Source organism: Anopheles marshallii, chromosome 2, assembly GCF_943734725.1.
Source record: "Anopheles marshallii chromosome 2, idAnoMarsDA_429_01, whole genome shotgun sequence".
NCBI lineage: Eukaryota > Metazoa > Arthropoda > Insecta > Diptera > Culicidae > Anopheles > Anopheles marshallii.
In genome coordinates, this window is record NC_071326.1 from 40,490,004 (window position 1) to 40,505,047 (window position 15,044).

Sequence of the window (15,044 nt, forward strand, 5' to 3'; positions counted from 1 at the left end):
AGAACCATGTGTAATATTTTCCCCATCGTAAAATGAGCGCTTTAAGGTGCTGTATTACTTTTACAAAGAATCGTTGGATGGAACAACAACAAAAAATACGATTTTTAAATATTACTACTATAAAACATTGAACTTAATTAAGTAAGCAAAGGCGTTTGCTCACCTCACAGCACTGGGCACTGGTCGTTTGAGGGAAAAGCGATCACGTATCACTGTAACCTCATACACACACGCACTCGACACACCCGGTACGTCCTTAGTGCACCCAGGACGGTGACGTTACGCTTGTCCGGGCCGCGTACTGTCCGTGGTTGTGTGCGGCTGCCTGCTGGTTCGTTGTCGGTGCGGTCATCGCACTGATCCCGGACGACGAGTCGGACGAGTTGGAATTGTTTGGTGCCGCGTAGCTGTTGTGGATCGGGAGCGGCAGGTTCGAGAAATCGAGCGATCCCTCCAAGCTGAGCTCGTGCTTTAGCACCTACAAAACACACACAGGGAAAGGTTAGCGAAGATAGGCATAACGAATCCGGCATTGCGAAAATGGGATTGCGAGTAGATTTCAACTTACCTCATCCACGCAGGGAAACGACTCTACGTTGATGTTGATGTCGTCGATGTTTGTTTGGCTGTTTAAAGCTTCCATCACTTGACCCATTAGCGTCTGCGGTGTTGGATCTGTAATGTTTCGAGGATTCGAGCGAAACGGGGGAAAGACGTTACCGATTAGCTAAAAGGGGTTTGTACGGGAATCATCACCCATCCCATACCACTGACCTTGCTGCGGCGGTGGCGCTATCAATCCGCAGATCGTATTTGGCGTTAGCGGAGGACTAGACGAGGGCGTTCTTTGTATTACGCGAGATCCAATTAGCATGGCGTAGTCAGGTGACGGTTCGCTGTGCGGATATGAGGGCGACATGCCAGTTCCGGACGCCGGTGAGATGCTCTACGGAAAAAGGGAAGAGAAGGGTACCGAGAGAAAGAAAAGAAGCAAGTGTGATTAGACGATGGTGTTATTAGCGTTGGTGAGATGAATCGATCAAAAACGAACAGACCACTTAGTGTGGACGCTAGTTACAGCAATTGATAGGCGCATTTTAAGCACATGATGTTCGTCATTTTTGCCATCGGATGACCAGTTGAATAAACATTCTGCCCCCATGTAAACGAGGAAGTGTCTGCCATCTGTACAAACCTTTTTTTTTTCAAGGTGATAAAGTGGCAATTGGCTTCTCTTTCGACATTCGTCACAACCCCTTCTCGAAAACGTGTACATGCCAAAATACATAATTTCTGTTGTTGTGGAGAAACAGATTTCGAAGCCAAAAATGTTATTTGTATTGTGTTATTCTGAACGGTCGATAAATTGTTTACACACCTTCAGCAACAGCAGGTTCTGTAGCTACAAAAGCGAAAAGATGTAATTTGTTTGTTCAAGTTTCATGCTGCTGTACTGGAAAATCCAGTTTAAGTAATGTTCTAGAACACTAGAATGTTCCGTAAAAACAGCTTTTCCTGTTTATAATGTGTTGTGTTGTCACATTATACCAGTACCGAATAGTCACCAGAATTAGCAACCTAATATAGGTGAGCACGACCGCGAACGACATCACACCATATGAAAATTAGAGAATTGTAAAAATCTTTCATATTTAATGTTCAATATATTTTGTAAAAATGGAAACCCCGGGCAAGGATATCTCTGGGAATGTCCCTGACGACAAATAGTAAATAAATAGTACGTTATATTGTTCCTTCCATTCGTTGCAGTTTGTTTTGGCCCTAAATTGTTTCAACTACAGATAATCCGTCACTTGGTTCGCTTCTTAAGAGAGAACAAGTGCTCCGGAAGTTTAAAAACATCAGGAAGAAACATGCATAACTCCTGAAGAAAAGTGTTACCTATAGCAACAAATACACATCCACTCAAATCCATTAGTGCGTCTTGCGAATCGAGGTGCCAAGCTGGGAAGACTTAGACCCTCAACTGCCACAAGTAAAACGGGAAAGGATTAAGCTTGTTTGTCGGATGATTTGCCACAGATACGAATTGTATCGTGCAGCAATTTTCAACACAATAGGACACACTTTGAGGAACTGGACAGGATCGTTTCATGCCGTGCCGATTTCCGACTTACCTCACGGGCATTATTCTGTAACATGCAGGTACAATGTTGTATGCGATGAATCGGACACTGATTCTGTTGCTGCGGGAGACCGTACGATGGGGCGACCGAGGCCATCAGTGTGTAGGGTGCGGGCGGTTGATACGGTGGTGGTGGCGGCTGATTGTGCATCGCCGTCGACTGGGTGAACCTGCTCCAGTAGTGCGGCCCATTGGTTGGAAGAAGGAAAGCAAAGAAATACCCATTGATAATAGTGATTTCCGGCGGGTGGTGGTAGGATTGAGGGAAGGTGTTTGGGCGATGGGATGAAGCATTGAGTCCCTGAGCGGGCTTCACTTCCGGGGTAGGACCGGATTAGGTGCCGGGTGCAGGAGTGATGGAGAGAAAGATTGGTGGTAATAATAGGCGATAAGACGGACAAAATGCTAGCACGCTTTACAACGCGTTGCAACGAGATCGCAACACAAATAAAGAGAAAACTGGCGGTTTGGTGGTGCGACTAAACAACATTCACTAGCATAAAGAAGAGAAGCATGCACATAACGGGACGACCTGTGTATCAATGTGTCATATCGAACTATAGTCGAAGCGGATAGCCGCTAGGCCGTTGCGTTGGAAGAACGAGTTTTCGTCGGACTATTTTCGCCTGCTCGCATTATTACAGTGGACGATGAAGCATGGGGTGAGTGTGGCAGCATGAATGTGATGCAATGAGTGGTGACGTGTGACATGAGAGCAACAAAAGGAAGATGTTTGCGCCGTCGGTTCGGCGATGTGGATGATGAAACCATACTGACCCGTTGAAGAAATCGTTCTGGTGCAGCGTCAGATCATCGGCCAACGAACCGGCCAGCTGATCGAGCGCACCGATATCTATCTCCAGCTCGTCACCCTGTGCCTGGTCAGCGTTATCGGCCAGGTCGGCCACATCCACCGGCGTGTAGTTCCACACATTATCAACACCCACGATCGACTGGATCGGGCTCAACCTACCGCACGAGCTCGCATTTGAGGAGGCACGCTGGCGGAAGTCGGGCGACAGCTGGAAGTTACCGCTGGGGTGGGGACGACGACGGTGCGCATTATTGTTCCGTTTCCGGTCATCATTTCACGTCATTAACGTGGCGCGGAGAGCGAGGTGTTTATGTGGTGTTTTGAATGTAAAAATTTTTCATAAAATTGTTAAAGAAACGAAAACCAAGAACAAGAAAGAAAACGAAACAAAACATAAAATAAGAATGTAAACGAGGACAAATATAAATCTTAGTATAAATGTTAAGTAACGTATCAGCAAGACGTAAAACAAGAGCATTGTTCTTGATGTTGTACAAAAAGAGTTGACTAGACAAATAAAAATTGTGGATTGTTTGGTATTACATGAACATGAAACAAGTTCAAAAGTAATCTAGAATTACTACTAAAATTGATAAAAAACGCGCTACTAAGTGAGCAACTACGTATACTTTAGACATTAAAAGCAAAAGTTGTAACATAGTCACTATATATAGCATAGAACGAGGCATAAATTGCTAAACTGTGTAATAAGAAAAACCAACATTCTACACAAATTCGATACTACTACCGTTGATAAAACTGTTGTGTTTAAAATAGTAAAACTAGAGAATCAAAACAGTAGCAAAAGAGTTGTTCTAAGAAAAAGAAACATTACAACATCCAAATCGGCTACTCCCTTATCCCAAAAAAAAACCCGGGGTATGCATATCAGCTTAGGGCCATACCTATGCAGTGGACTCTCTGGAAACAGATCTAATCCTTCACTAACACTACTGCTCGGTGACGGGGTGGCATCGTTGAGAGGGTTGGCTGTTGGAAGAGAGAAGAAACAGGATGTTTTAAAAACTGGACAACAATCGCAACGCCTTACGCATAATACTTACTGGCCAGACCAAGGGCAGCCTGCTGCCGTATCGCTTCGACGCGCTTTTTCGCCCGGCCCCGGCGCTTCTCGTACTTGGACGTTTCCATCGAGGCGGCCCGCCGGCGCACCGATTTGCCCGGCTTTGCGTCCGGGTTCAGCATCCACCAGGACGATTTGCCCGTACCCTCGTTCTGCACTCGCATGAAGCGATTGTGCAGCGATAAATTGTGCCGGATCGAGTTCTGCGGATGGTAAGCAGGAAGCAGCGAGAAATTAGACGCAAAAGAATCACACACAGCAACCGGGAACGACTGCCCAAAAGAAAGTGGAACGCACAAAGACAGCGCCCCAAAAAGCGGTCTGCCGCACACCGTTTGCCGAACGTGTCGGTAGTAGATGCTCTGGGAAAGCACACAGCAGGAACCGGATGAAATCGAAATGTGAAAAAAGCAGCAACGAACGAAAATTTATTGCACCCGTGGAAGGAAATAAATTTTAGTCAAATAATTGATGGTCAACTGGCGCGCCTTCGGTCGCCCGATGGCGAAATGCCCGGAAGCATCGACTTCGAGCCGCTCCCAATTACCCGGAGACACCGGAACCACCAGGGTGGGGAGAGTTCAAATTTGCACCCCGTCGTTTGAGGTCCTCGAAAGGTGACGGGTTCCTTCGGCAGTTATCTCCGAACACGCGCCGCAAGGGTCCGTCGCCATCTTTCCACTTCCATCGCTGCCGGCATCAAAGCGTTAGAAACAGTGGAAGAAATTGGGCGCTAAATTCGACTGCCAATGTGAATTGTACGGCAGCATAACTCAACCCATTGGCAACATAAATCGTACGGATCGGGGATACAGGATTTTTCCCCGAACGGATGAGACCATGCTGAAGGTCTTGGTGTGGGTACGTGCACGAGAAAGCAAGCAAATTAAATTCTTTGCTAAAAGCTAAAACGAATTAAATTTAATCGGACGTTGATTTCATCTCCATTTTTTTAGAAAAAAGTTCTGAAATTTTAGAAAAGTTCTACTTTTAATATGTTTGAAGTTTTTTTCACATTTCACTTTTTAAATTAAGTTCAGTTTTCGCTTTAATTCTATAAGAATTTGGATGTAACTGATCTTCGTTAAATCTTCAACACTTGTAACTTGAACATTAAATAAAGCATTTTCAATTCTTTGCCTTGAACACTTTTCCAAACGAAATGGAAAGCCCTGCAGCTGAATGTTATGTCTATGTTTTATAATATTCTTTTCCAACGATCATCCTATTTAATGTAAAGTGTCAGTGTGAACAGTGTGCGTACAATGAACACTGGTTTAAAAATTAATAATAAATTTCCGCCGTGGATCGTAAAACATAAAAGCAATAAATAACACCGATCAACTTTTACGCTGAAAGCCAACCAAATCAATTCCCTCATATCGGCCACCAACACGAACGTTTTATCTTGTTTTGTATCAATCGTTGTCCGTTTGAGCGTTATTAATTTTGAAACGTCGATGAAAAGTTTGCTGCCTTATCGGCTGTCCGGCCGGTACGGGTTGGTTTTCCGCGCGTGCAAGAAAACTTACATTTTTGTTGGAAATGAGAAAAAAAATCAAAGAAGTATACAACTAAGAAAGTTTTTTTTTTGCTCGTACCTTTCATAAAACAGACATGCTGATGAAAGGATAAAAGTTAAGACGATGGGTTTGAGAGAGGAGTAATGTTCCGGCTAATAGAAATGTTGTACAATCGAAGCGGAATCCTCGTTGCCATGGAAGTGCAGAAACATATTTAACAGAACGCTGTAATTTTCTAGCCAAATGGAAAGGCAACGCTAAAACAAGCAGCAAACACTAGTGAAAGCAAGATGCGGAAAAAAAGTCATCACCATGCAGCACTCTATCCGTCTGCCCAACTCAACGACGATGACCACCACATTCCGTAAGTGAGTTGAGGATGAGCAACAACAGCAAACACAAAAAAAACAACCTCGTCTCATTTCAAGATAAGAACAAAATGAAAAGTGGAAAAATTGGAAAACTTGTAAAGATCCCAATAGCAAAAGCGATCCTGTCGCAGCACCGGGGAAAACAGACCGCTGAGAGCTTGCAGCGTGGCAAAAGCTTTCAGAACAATTCTTTTCAATTATCAGCCAAGGGCATTAATCAGACTATATTAAAAGGATATAACTTCATTAAATCGCGCTTTAATGCTGTCTCTATCGCTCCGGCCCCAAAAGCAGCGCTCTGCGGAGCGCTGGGATTATGTAAGCCGTTAAGCAACCGGATCGAAAATGGGAACAGAAGGAAAAGCGTTCGCGCAAATGTGAGTTTCTCTGTGATATATCCTTTCATCGTTGCGGTGGTGACGGCCATAGGATGGTTTCCCGAAAAAAAAAAACGGGGGTTATTTGAAAACAGACATTATTTCCCCGCAATCTTCTTCTGGGGATCGGCCCTGGAAAGGGTTTTGCTAAAGTGCTCTGACGGTTCCCCGTGTGACCGATACGACGATGCAGTTTAGCAGAAAGCGTTAAGAAGTATTGTAACACAATTTGGAATAGCAAAAAAAAACACACACACACACACACACACACAAACATACACGAAAAGGAAAAAGATTTCTAATCGAAAGATGCGTCGCACAGTGGGTAAACGCTGCGGTAATGGACTTAACATGGTCTTAACATTTTCCAATATTCCAAAAGATCACCATTTTATTATGATGCCTGTTTATTTTTATAGAAAAAAATTATATAATTATTGTGTATATCTTGATTGGTTTACACTAGGTTCGGGACTATAGAAACGACACGTCCCTAAGCTCATCCACACTGTTCTCCTGTATAAAGTATCGGTTAGCATGACTTTAGACCTTCAAATACAACCAATGAAAGTTAGTATCACTCATTACTCGTTAAAGTAAAAACGAAACAAGTTAATAAATCCAAATAAAAATTAAGTTGCAGAAAGAAATCATAGTGTCTAGAATTCCGTTTATATTTTGCACATTTGAAAAAAACAATAATAAAACAGGGCTAAAGTATTTTTTCAAAGCATGATAAATACCAGTGTCAAATATTCGTATGTAACCCTGCACTCGTATGTAACAACTATACGTAACAAATCACAAAGTTAATTATCAATGAACTAATAAAAACGGCAACAAAAATAGTCAATAGCTTTGTGTCAAAAATTTCGAAGTGGTGTTATACAAGGGAAGTACTATACACGCGATAATACGGTAGGTAAAGCCAAAGAAAAATATCTTTATAAAAAAAGCTAATAAAAAACTAATAAAACTATATAAATAATATCCGAATCATGCAAGGAAATAGTAACTTGTTTTTTTCAATCATTTATTCACAACCAATTTGTGTTCTTCATATTGAAAACATTGACAACCTTTGGTTAAACACTTTTCAAATTATGAATTAAGCAGGAGCAATTTTTGTGGGTTTTTTTTATTAACTATTATTATTTATTTATTAAATCTTTAAATTAATGAACCAAGCATAATTAGCTATAAGAATGTAGAAAATATTTTTCCTAACTTGCTAATTAGTTTCCGTGACGAATTCCTGCTTTTATGTCCACCTTCCTTTCCCATTGTTCACATCCCCTTGCCCAAGATTCTTCCCAGGAACTTCAAATCTCAATTTCCATTTTCCCCCCGGTTTCGCTAACCCATCGGCGCTCGGTAAAAGTGATCCGAAAAGTTGAGCAAAAGATTGGCGCACTACACGGTATATGCTCGAACCACTATCGCAGCATATCGGCGATTTTTTTTCCATCCCACACCTCCCGGTCACATCTCTCCGGGGCTGTCCGACCCCGTACGGTGTACGGCAAAGAATCTCGCGACTAGTACACCTTACACCGCTATCCTAACCGATCCACTTCCGCCAGGGAACGGGTTAGTGATGGCGCCTTTTTGGCGCACCGTCTCTGATTTAAAAGAAGTCAGCACTCCCCCTTTGCGATGTCGCACCACCACGAACCCCGCTCTGGCCAATATCGCATTCTGCATAAAACTTTTTAATCGAACACGAGCGGTGTAAGGATATGCGCGGGCTGCGTGAGGGGTACGCCAGAGAGAAAGTATGTTGTCGCCGTCGACTACTTCGTAGTGGAGTGAGTAAGCGAAGTGGAGTGAAAGGAAGAACATAGGACAGTGGGGATGAATCCGCGAAACGGAAACCCTTTTTCGCCACAACTTTGCGAAGATCGATGCACAGGCACCGGTTTGTGTGACTTGACGTAACGCAACTTTATTACAATGCAAGCCTTCTGTCGGTCCGCAGGAATTAATTCCATTAGTCTCGATGCCAATCTTACACCCTTCCCCACCCACACCCACCGGGCCACGGGCGTCCCGTATCGTGGACTCTTGTGTAAGAAGCAGCAATAATTGTTTCATTAACAAGGATTTTTGCGCTTTCCATTTTTAAACTCACTCCAGAAAAAGCCGGCCATTGGCCGGAGCGTCACAAATCACATCTTCTCCAACCTTCCTTTCTTCGAATGGCTCTAATGAATATAAAGTACAGCCGCAATTGGCATCGGGCAAAACCTTCTTTGCAGCAGTTCTCTGCATGAAGTTCGGAATCTCAGCATGACAAGCAAGCTCGCCAGCTCGTAACAAACCATGGCCACACAGAGACTTCTCTTGGGGATAGTGTACGCGGCTACCGTGTGGTTGCCTTTTCGCAAGGGAAGTTCTATTTATCATTTGCGCTCGATGGTTTGCTCTTTCGAATGTGCCTCAATTTTATTTTTTGCTCGTTTGCCATCCCTTGGTGCAATTGAGCACAACTAATGAGCATAATGTGGTACCGCGTCTGCTCCCCTTATCATCCTTGCTACCGGCTAGTCACTCCTGCAGAGGGGAAATCCCGAACATTTGAGGTTGATACGCATTTAATGACTCGGATAATATGGGTGTAACGAGATGAGAGGTGAAAAAACGGGCAGCTGGCTCATGTCCGAACCGACAAAGAGATTTCAATTGGCTGAAATTAGAAGGCAACATTTTGGAATGGAAAATAATTAAACTTATGACACGACCACTGTGTATGATGTGCGCGTATTGAAACATCATTAAAATGTCACAGTTAAGCTGCTCAGTTGCTGTTATTGCCACCAAAATGTAGGGTGAAATTGTTTCAAACCATTTAATAATATAAAAATGCAGCCGTTGGAAACGTTGTGCCAAAATATTCCTTAACGATAGAAAACAACAATGAGTACGTAGTACCAGCCGAGAACAAGCCGAAAAAGCAGCCAAACATGCTTTAGATTAAATTTGAACCAAAACCTGCGATTTATAAGAACGATTGCCAAAGCACAAAACCTTGGTAGCACCGTATCGTTTGATTATGATTCTGTATTCTTGTTTCCTAGTCCTTATTCTAACTTACGAAGCTGTGACGACGTGCAAATAGGTAGGCGCACTTTCGTCCGAAACTTCACCTATCTTGGATCAAAAGTCAACACTGACAACAACATTGATGCTGCGATACGTGCTAGAGTGCTGGCTGCCATTCGGTCTTTCTACAATCTTAGGAAATATCTCCACTCAAAACACTTGTCGCGAGCAACGAAGCTGAGACTACAAATACAAATTACACAGTTCCAGTACTCGCATTCGCCTCTGAGGCATGGCCTTTGTCCAAAACTGACGAAACCCTTTTAGGAACCTAGAGAACCCTCGAGAGGAAGATGCTCAGAAGGATTTTTGGCCCCGTATGTGCGGAAAGATTATAGAGGAGCTGCTATAATGACGAGTTCTACAACACTCGCCACTACACTCGCCAGGCTCTGGTTGGCTAGTCTCGTCATGAGAATGACACCGGACTACCCAGCCCGTAAAGTACTTTTGGGTCGTCCACTTGGACAGAGGAGGCGTGTTCTTCATGCCTACCATTTCTGGCTTACTAGACTTTATTTTACCTCGTAGCCGTATAGTCACTCCTTGCAACGAGGAATTAGTTCGGATTGGATTTTGGAGCGGTCTTGTGGTGTGTCGACCGGTGCCGCTACCAATACACCATCATACCCAGGACAGAGAGGAGGCTCAAATTGAGGTGCAGTAAAGGCGTGTAGGCGCCCACTAGAAAGGCCAGGATTATGGATTGCCAGGCGAAGGCGCTAGATCGTGAGCGGTTGAGAGAATTCCTGCAGTAGGTCAAGATCGCGAAGCGGTTGTAGCGACTGATAAGTAACTAGTAAGTAAGTGTTCTTGTTTCGTATGTCCACTAATGTCGAAAACTACCTACCTATCTATAACTATTTTCTTTTCAAAACTCCTACAAAAACATCCAATCATGGCCGTAATATTCATGCTTACATTTGCAGTACAATTAATAAAGATTCATAACAAAGTGTTATCAAGATTGGTAGATAATCCTTAACAGCGTATAAAAAAACATCTCATTTGCTTTTTTTTGGCGAGGATAAATTTATTTATATCTTCGTCCGCATGCATTTACGATTTACATCATTCGATGCAAAATATCTCTACTAAACATCAAGATAACGTTTTATCGCGTATCGTAAAAGGCTATCCCACCCCGATAGCGCTGGCAAAAATAGCAATGGAAAACTAAACACGTTACATTAAATATCCGCTTTTATGTCTGCTCACTTCAATTGGAGCGTGGTAATGGTGGTAGCATAAATGGTTCATCCACCGCCAACGCCCGCCCCTTTTCTTTCCATCTTCACGCAACTCGTGCGCACACACGAGCATTAATCAAATCGGAACATTAGAGACAGCCCAACGTTAAGTGTCCAATTCCTGCTTCCGATAAGCTGATGCTCAATTATCCTTGCTGAGGTAGCACCGAAGAATGGTATACAGATCTCGGATGCGATCGTTTTTGTGTGTGTGGGGAAAAAATCAATGTAAATGAAAAAAAAAAATCCAACAACAGCAGGCTCCATCAAGTCAGACAAACCAAACGTTCCGAACAAAAAAGGATAAAAAGAAGTTCCAAGCGATAGCGCAAAAAAACGCTTAGAAGAAGTTTAACATTCGTGTCAACTTTTTTAGTGACACTGATTAGGTTTTATGACTGTGTGGAATGTGGATGCGGCTTGATACATACGTATCGAACGTATCCGCACCGGGAATAGGGCAAAAAAGTTTGTCTTCCACCCGTTCATTGCCCTTCGGTGGTTGAGGGACACCGAGGGCACCGTGGCCATCCATAAAGAAAGTCAATCTCTTTCCGATAACGTACTGTCATCGTAAGCGCTTTTTTCATGGCTCGTGTGCTCTTTATTATTATTATTATTTTGTGTGTGTGAGTGTGATTTTTTTTTCGCTTCCTCATCCTTCCTTTGGTTCCGCTTCCTGGTCTGAAAAATGATTGGACCTACTAACGAATGCTTTATGCACCGAAACTCGGCAAGTGAATTAGCAAGCAGGACGAACTAGCGGCCCGAAGAAGAAATATGCCGTAGATGTAATATTTGGGAACTTTTGCCAATAATCGTTTGCTCGAGTCGGGTGAACCGGGCACCCGAGGAGGCGCCCATACTGCACTGATATACTACGCACGCTTGTACGCACGTAAATATAGATTAAATAAGCCGATAGGAATTTGGGCTCCAAGTGGAGCAAAGTTAGATCACCTCTCTGCAAACGGACATTCCGGATGAAACTTTGGGCCACGAAAAGGAATTATGAGTAGTACATCTACTTATACCCCACTCCTACACTACACAACCAACCAAAAGCGATGGACCGACCCAGATCGATCGGGGGTCGCTAGATTTTATTCCACTTCGCCTAACTAGTTTCGCGCGAAATGAGCGAGTGTTCGAGGCGGTTTCTGCCGAAGGAGTGGGAATAAGTTGACAAGAGATGCTTCATTTATCCAATTTACGTTTATATCCCTGTCCATTCATGGCCGACACAGTACGCTGCCTGGCAACTGGGCTGCACCAAACCCGGCGGGAGCAAGAACATTTCCCAGCGGTTTCTTTGTGCCACCTTCCGCACGGTGGCAGGAATGCGAATGCTTCAAATTACATAACATTTTTATCTGGCATCAAAACTTCACGTTTCCTTCGCGCGCCGAACGAGCGCGAATGTAATGGGCAAATGAAATGGAAAAGCAACAGTATGGAGAGTTATAAAACTATCTGCGATCGAACTACGCGCGGGGAGGACAGCCTTATAAATTTGCTTCGCTATCGCAACCCTTAGCAGTGCCTTAGCCTTGTTTTGCCTTGGGATAGTCGATGGTCTGAGGAACTTATAATTTGTGTCATTCCGTGCGCAGTGGGCGCCTCATATCGCGAGCGATCGCGATTTTTATTTATGAATATACGCCAGGAGATGGCAGCTGTTGAAATTCCCATCGCGCGAGGCGCCGCCACCGTTCCAGGGCACAAGGCAGCCGAAGGGCCGAGCGTGGAGTACGGTCGGCCGATGACAAACTAGAGATACGCATTAATGAGGACCTGGCGGGGGGGAGGGGAGTGGTTATCGGGTTGCCGTCCGGATGAAAGATGGTGGGTTACACATTTTCCTTTCCATTTCCCAGCAACATGTAGCGGCCTTGGGGTGGTGGAAATGATAGAAATCACTAGCAAATCCTTTGATTATTCTAACCGACCCAACCTACAAAAAAAAAGCTGCCCAGTTACGAATACGGCGGGGTGTGTTGTCCTTGAGTAAGGGACATACATTTCCGGGAGGGAGAGATAGAGAAAAAAAAGGTCACCTTCATCGTTTAAATTGTTCGTTTCGATTTTTCCGACCCGTCCATCTAACAGGTGACGCCCTTCAACTTTGCTACACTTAAAAATGGGACAAAAAGTTGAGAGACAACATCAGTTGTGTCAGTATCTTTTTGCCGCCAGTCACGAAAAAAGCGGGCCACGTTTTTGGTACGTTTTTGTTTGTTGAGCCACTCGGAGTCGCAACATTCGTGCTCGCTTTCCGGAGCAAATCGTTAGGCATGAACAGACATCGGAATGACATACTGGCGACACCTACGCGACAACGTACTTTCAGCCGCACCATTACAAAGGATGTATGTGTTCCGACCCGATGGGAAAGTATTCCCAAAGGATAACGAGTGTGACAGTGGGTGGAACAAAATCTCTTCTGACAATGGCAAGCGAAAGCGAGAGGCTCGACAGTTCAATGCGTTGCCTGGTCGTTGGAAGGATGAACTGCGTGGTTATGCCAAATAGCTTTTACTGCAAAAACGAAGGCGCATGGAAATAGGTTGTTAAAGAAGTTTATGAAACTGTACTCCGTATAGAGTACGCCGTACGCGTAGAGTAGTAAGCCTAATTTTATGGAACTATTATTATTCCAGATTATTACAAAATTAAATTGCTTCACTCAAAAATGGCAAATAGAGGCATTTAAAACATTTCAACAGTAAGTTTGCGTTCTACATTTGATAAAATATGAAGTACGATTATGAGGCAATTGATTATATCCAAAAAAATTTTGACTTGAACCAAAACAAAAAAAGGGTTTCAAACATTGCAGCTACATTTGTTAGATTGTCCCACAGTCAAACATCCTGCAAACCTTCTTGTTTACCTATTCTATTCTCTTTATTATCACTTTTACTGTGGGTTTTAAGCAGTGATACAACTACGACGAAATAATTTCACATATTCTACATGTATTTAGATGTTTGACTCTTGACAATAACGGCCAATAGGTGATGACAACCTGCAAAAAATTGTCAATGGGTGGCCACAAAAGGGTAAATTGTGTTTGATTTTAATTAGATTATAAAAGCTTTCTCCATGGAGTCAACGCATAGCATCGTGCCTCGATGTTTGTTCCATAACTCCAAGGATTGTGGATCAAATCTCATCTGGATCTCTATTCCCTGCGTATAAAAAATTGATTTTTCTACGGTAACTTATATGATTAAAAATCAGTTATTCGGCTAGCTGACAATTGATTGATGATTGAGCCTAAGACGTAACAATAATTATTATGTGGTAAAATTTTTGATCACACAATTGTTCAAAGAATATTAAAAAACAAAATATTTTTACTAATACAGCACAATGCCATATAAATCTAACTTTTTTTCTAGTTTCACTTACTTTGCTCCCTTTTTTAAATAAAACATTTCATTAAATCAGCCACTTAAACAGTGAGCTAAGACCACTCACTAAACACAATGGTCCGGCCCCATTGCAATGTTCCACCTTGTTCGAGAAAAAAAAAACCCAAACGCGCTTCGGTAGCGGTAAGCAAAAACGGAACAATTTATCGATATATCTATAAATTTATTCCCCACCGCTTCCAAGTGCCATACGCATCGGAACATGGAACCCGAACCGAGCCTGAAGGGGGAAGAAATAAGCAGGGAAAACAAAACCAACCGCATGGAATTGTGGAAATGGCCATGGGCAAAACGAGAGATTGAATTGCCACTATCGAAAACTTTCCCTGTCGCAGGAAAAGAAGTTAATTCAACCAGAGCAGATACGGGCGACAGGCGACGAAGGTTCCCATTTAGAGGTAGGAATGATGCTGACGCCAGCGGCAACCAGCCAGTGCCGGTGTGTCCTCCCCTTCCGCCTGCACAATCCCTCCACAGCTCGTTTCATCTTTTTATTCTTGCAGATTTTTTTGTTCTTCCCTCGATCGCTCCTTGGTCTTTCTTTTAGCCGCTCAAGCAAAACCGGAAGCCGGCCCTGACGCAACGGAGAACCGCAAAAAAGGGACACTTTCTCACGTATATCAACCCGCGCCCGGGTGAGATTGTGCGGCGGTTGGTGAAAATCTTTAGATTCCCTCTGCCTCTACCTCCCGGCCCTGCGTTGCAGAATAAAGGGAAGGAGGTAGACACATAGTTTCAAACGGTGCGCTAAACCCAGTAGTTGATCGAAGGCGAAAAAGTTCGATGTTCCACACCCGTGCGCCACACTCGCACACACGACGCAAGAAAAAAAATGTAACAGGAATAAAAAGTAGAAAGAATGCTCCCCACAGGCACCGGATCGTGACGACCGACGAGGGTGGGTGGGAAAATTCTTGGGGCAGGAGTGTGGAGAAGAAAA

The 15,044-nt window shown here is 43.6% G+C and overlaps 1 protein-coding gene across 1 annotated transcript in view; it reads right to left on the minus strand.

Moving 5' to 3' along the window:
• Positions 1-256: 256 nt before the first annotated feature.
• LOC128718876 (forkhead box protein O) overlaps positions 257-15,044 on the minus strand; it is a 48,338-nt gene continuing 33,550 nt past the window's right edge. Inside the window, exons 3-9 of the mRNA XM_053812492.1 lie at positions 4,025-4,247; positions 3,866-3,950; positions 2,924-3,181; positions 2,139-2,316; positions 775-946; positions 569-675; positions 257-478 (exon numbers count right to left, since the gene is read on the minus strand). Of these exons, the coding sequence (XP_053668467.1) occupies positions 257-478; positions 569-675; positions 775-946; positions 2,139-2,316; positions 2,924-3,181; positions 3,866-3,950; positions 4,025-4,247 (1,245 nt within the window). The remainder of the gene's footprint in view (positions 479-568; positions 676-774; positions 947-2,138; positions 2,317-2,923; positions 3,182-3,865; positions 3,951-4,024; positions 4,248-15,044) is intronic.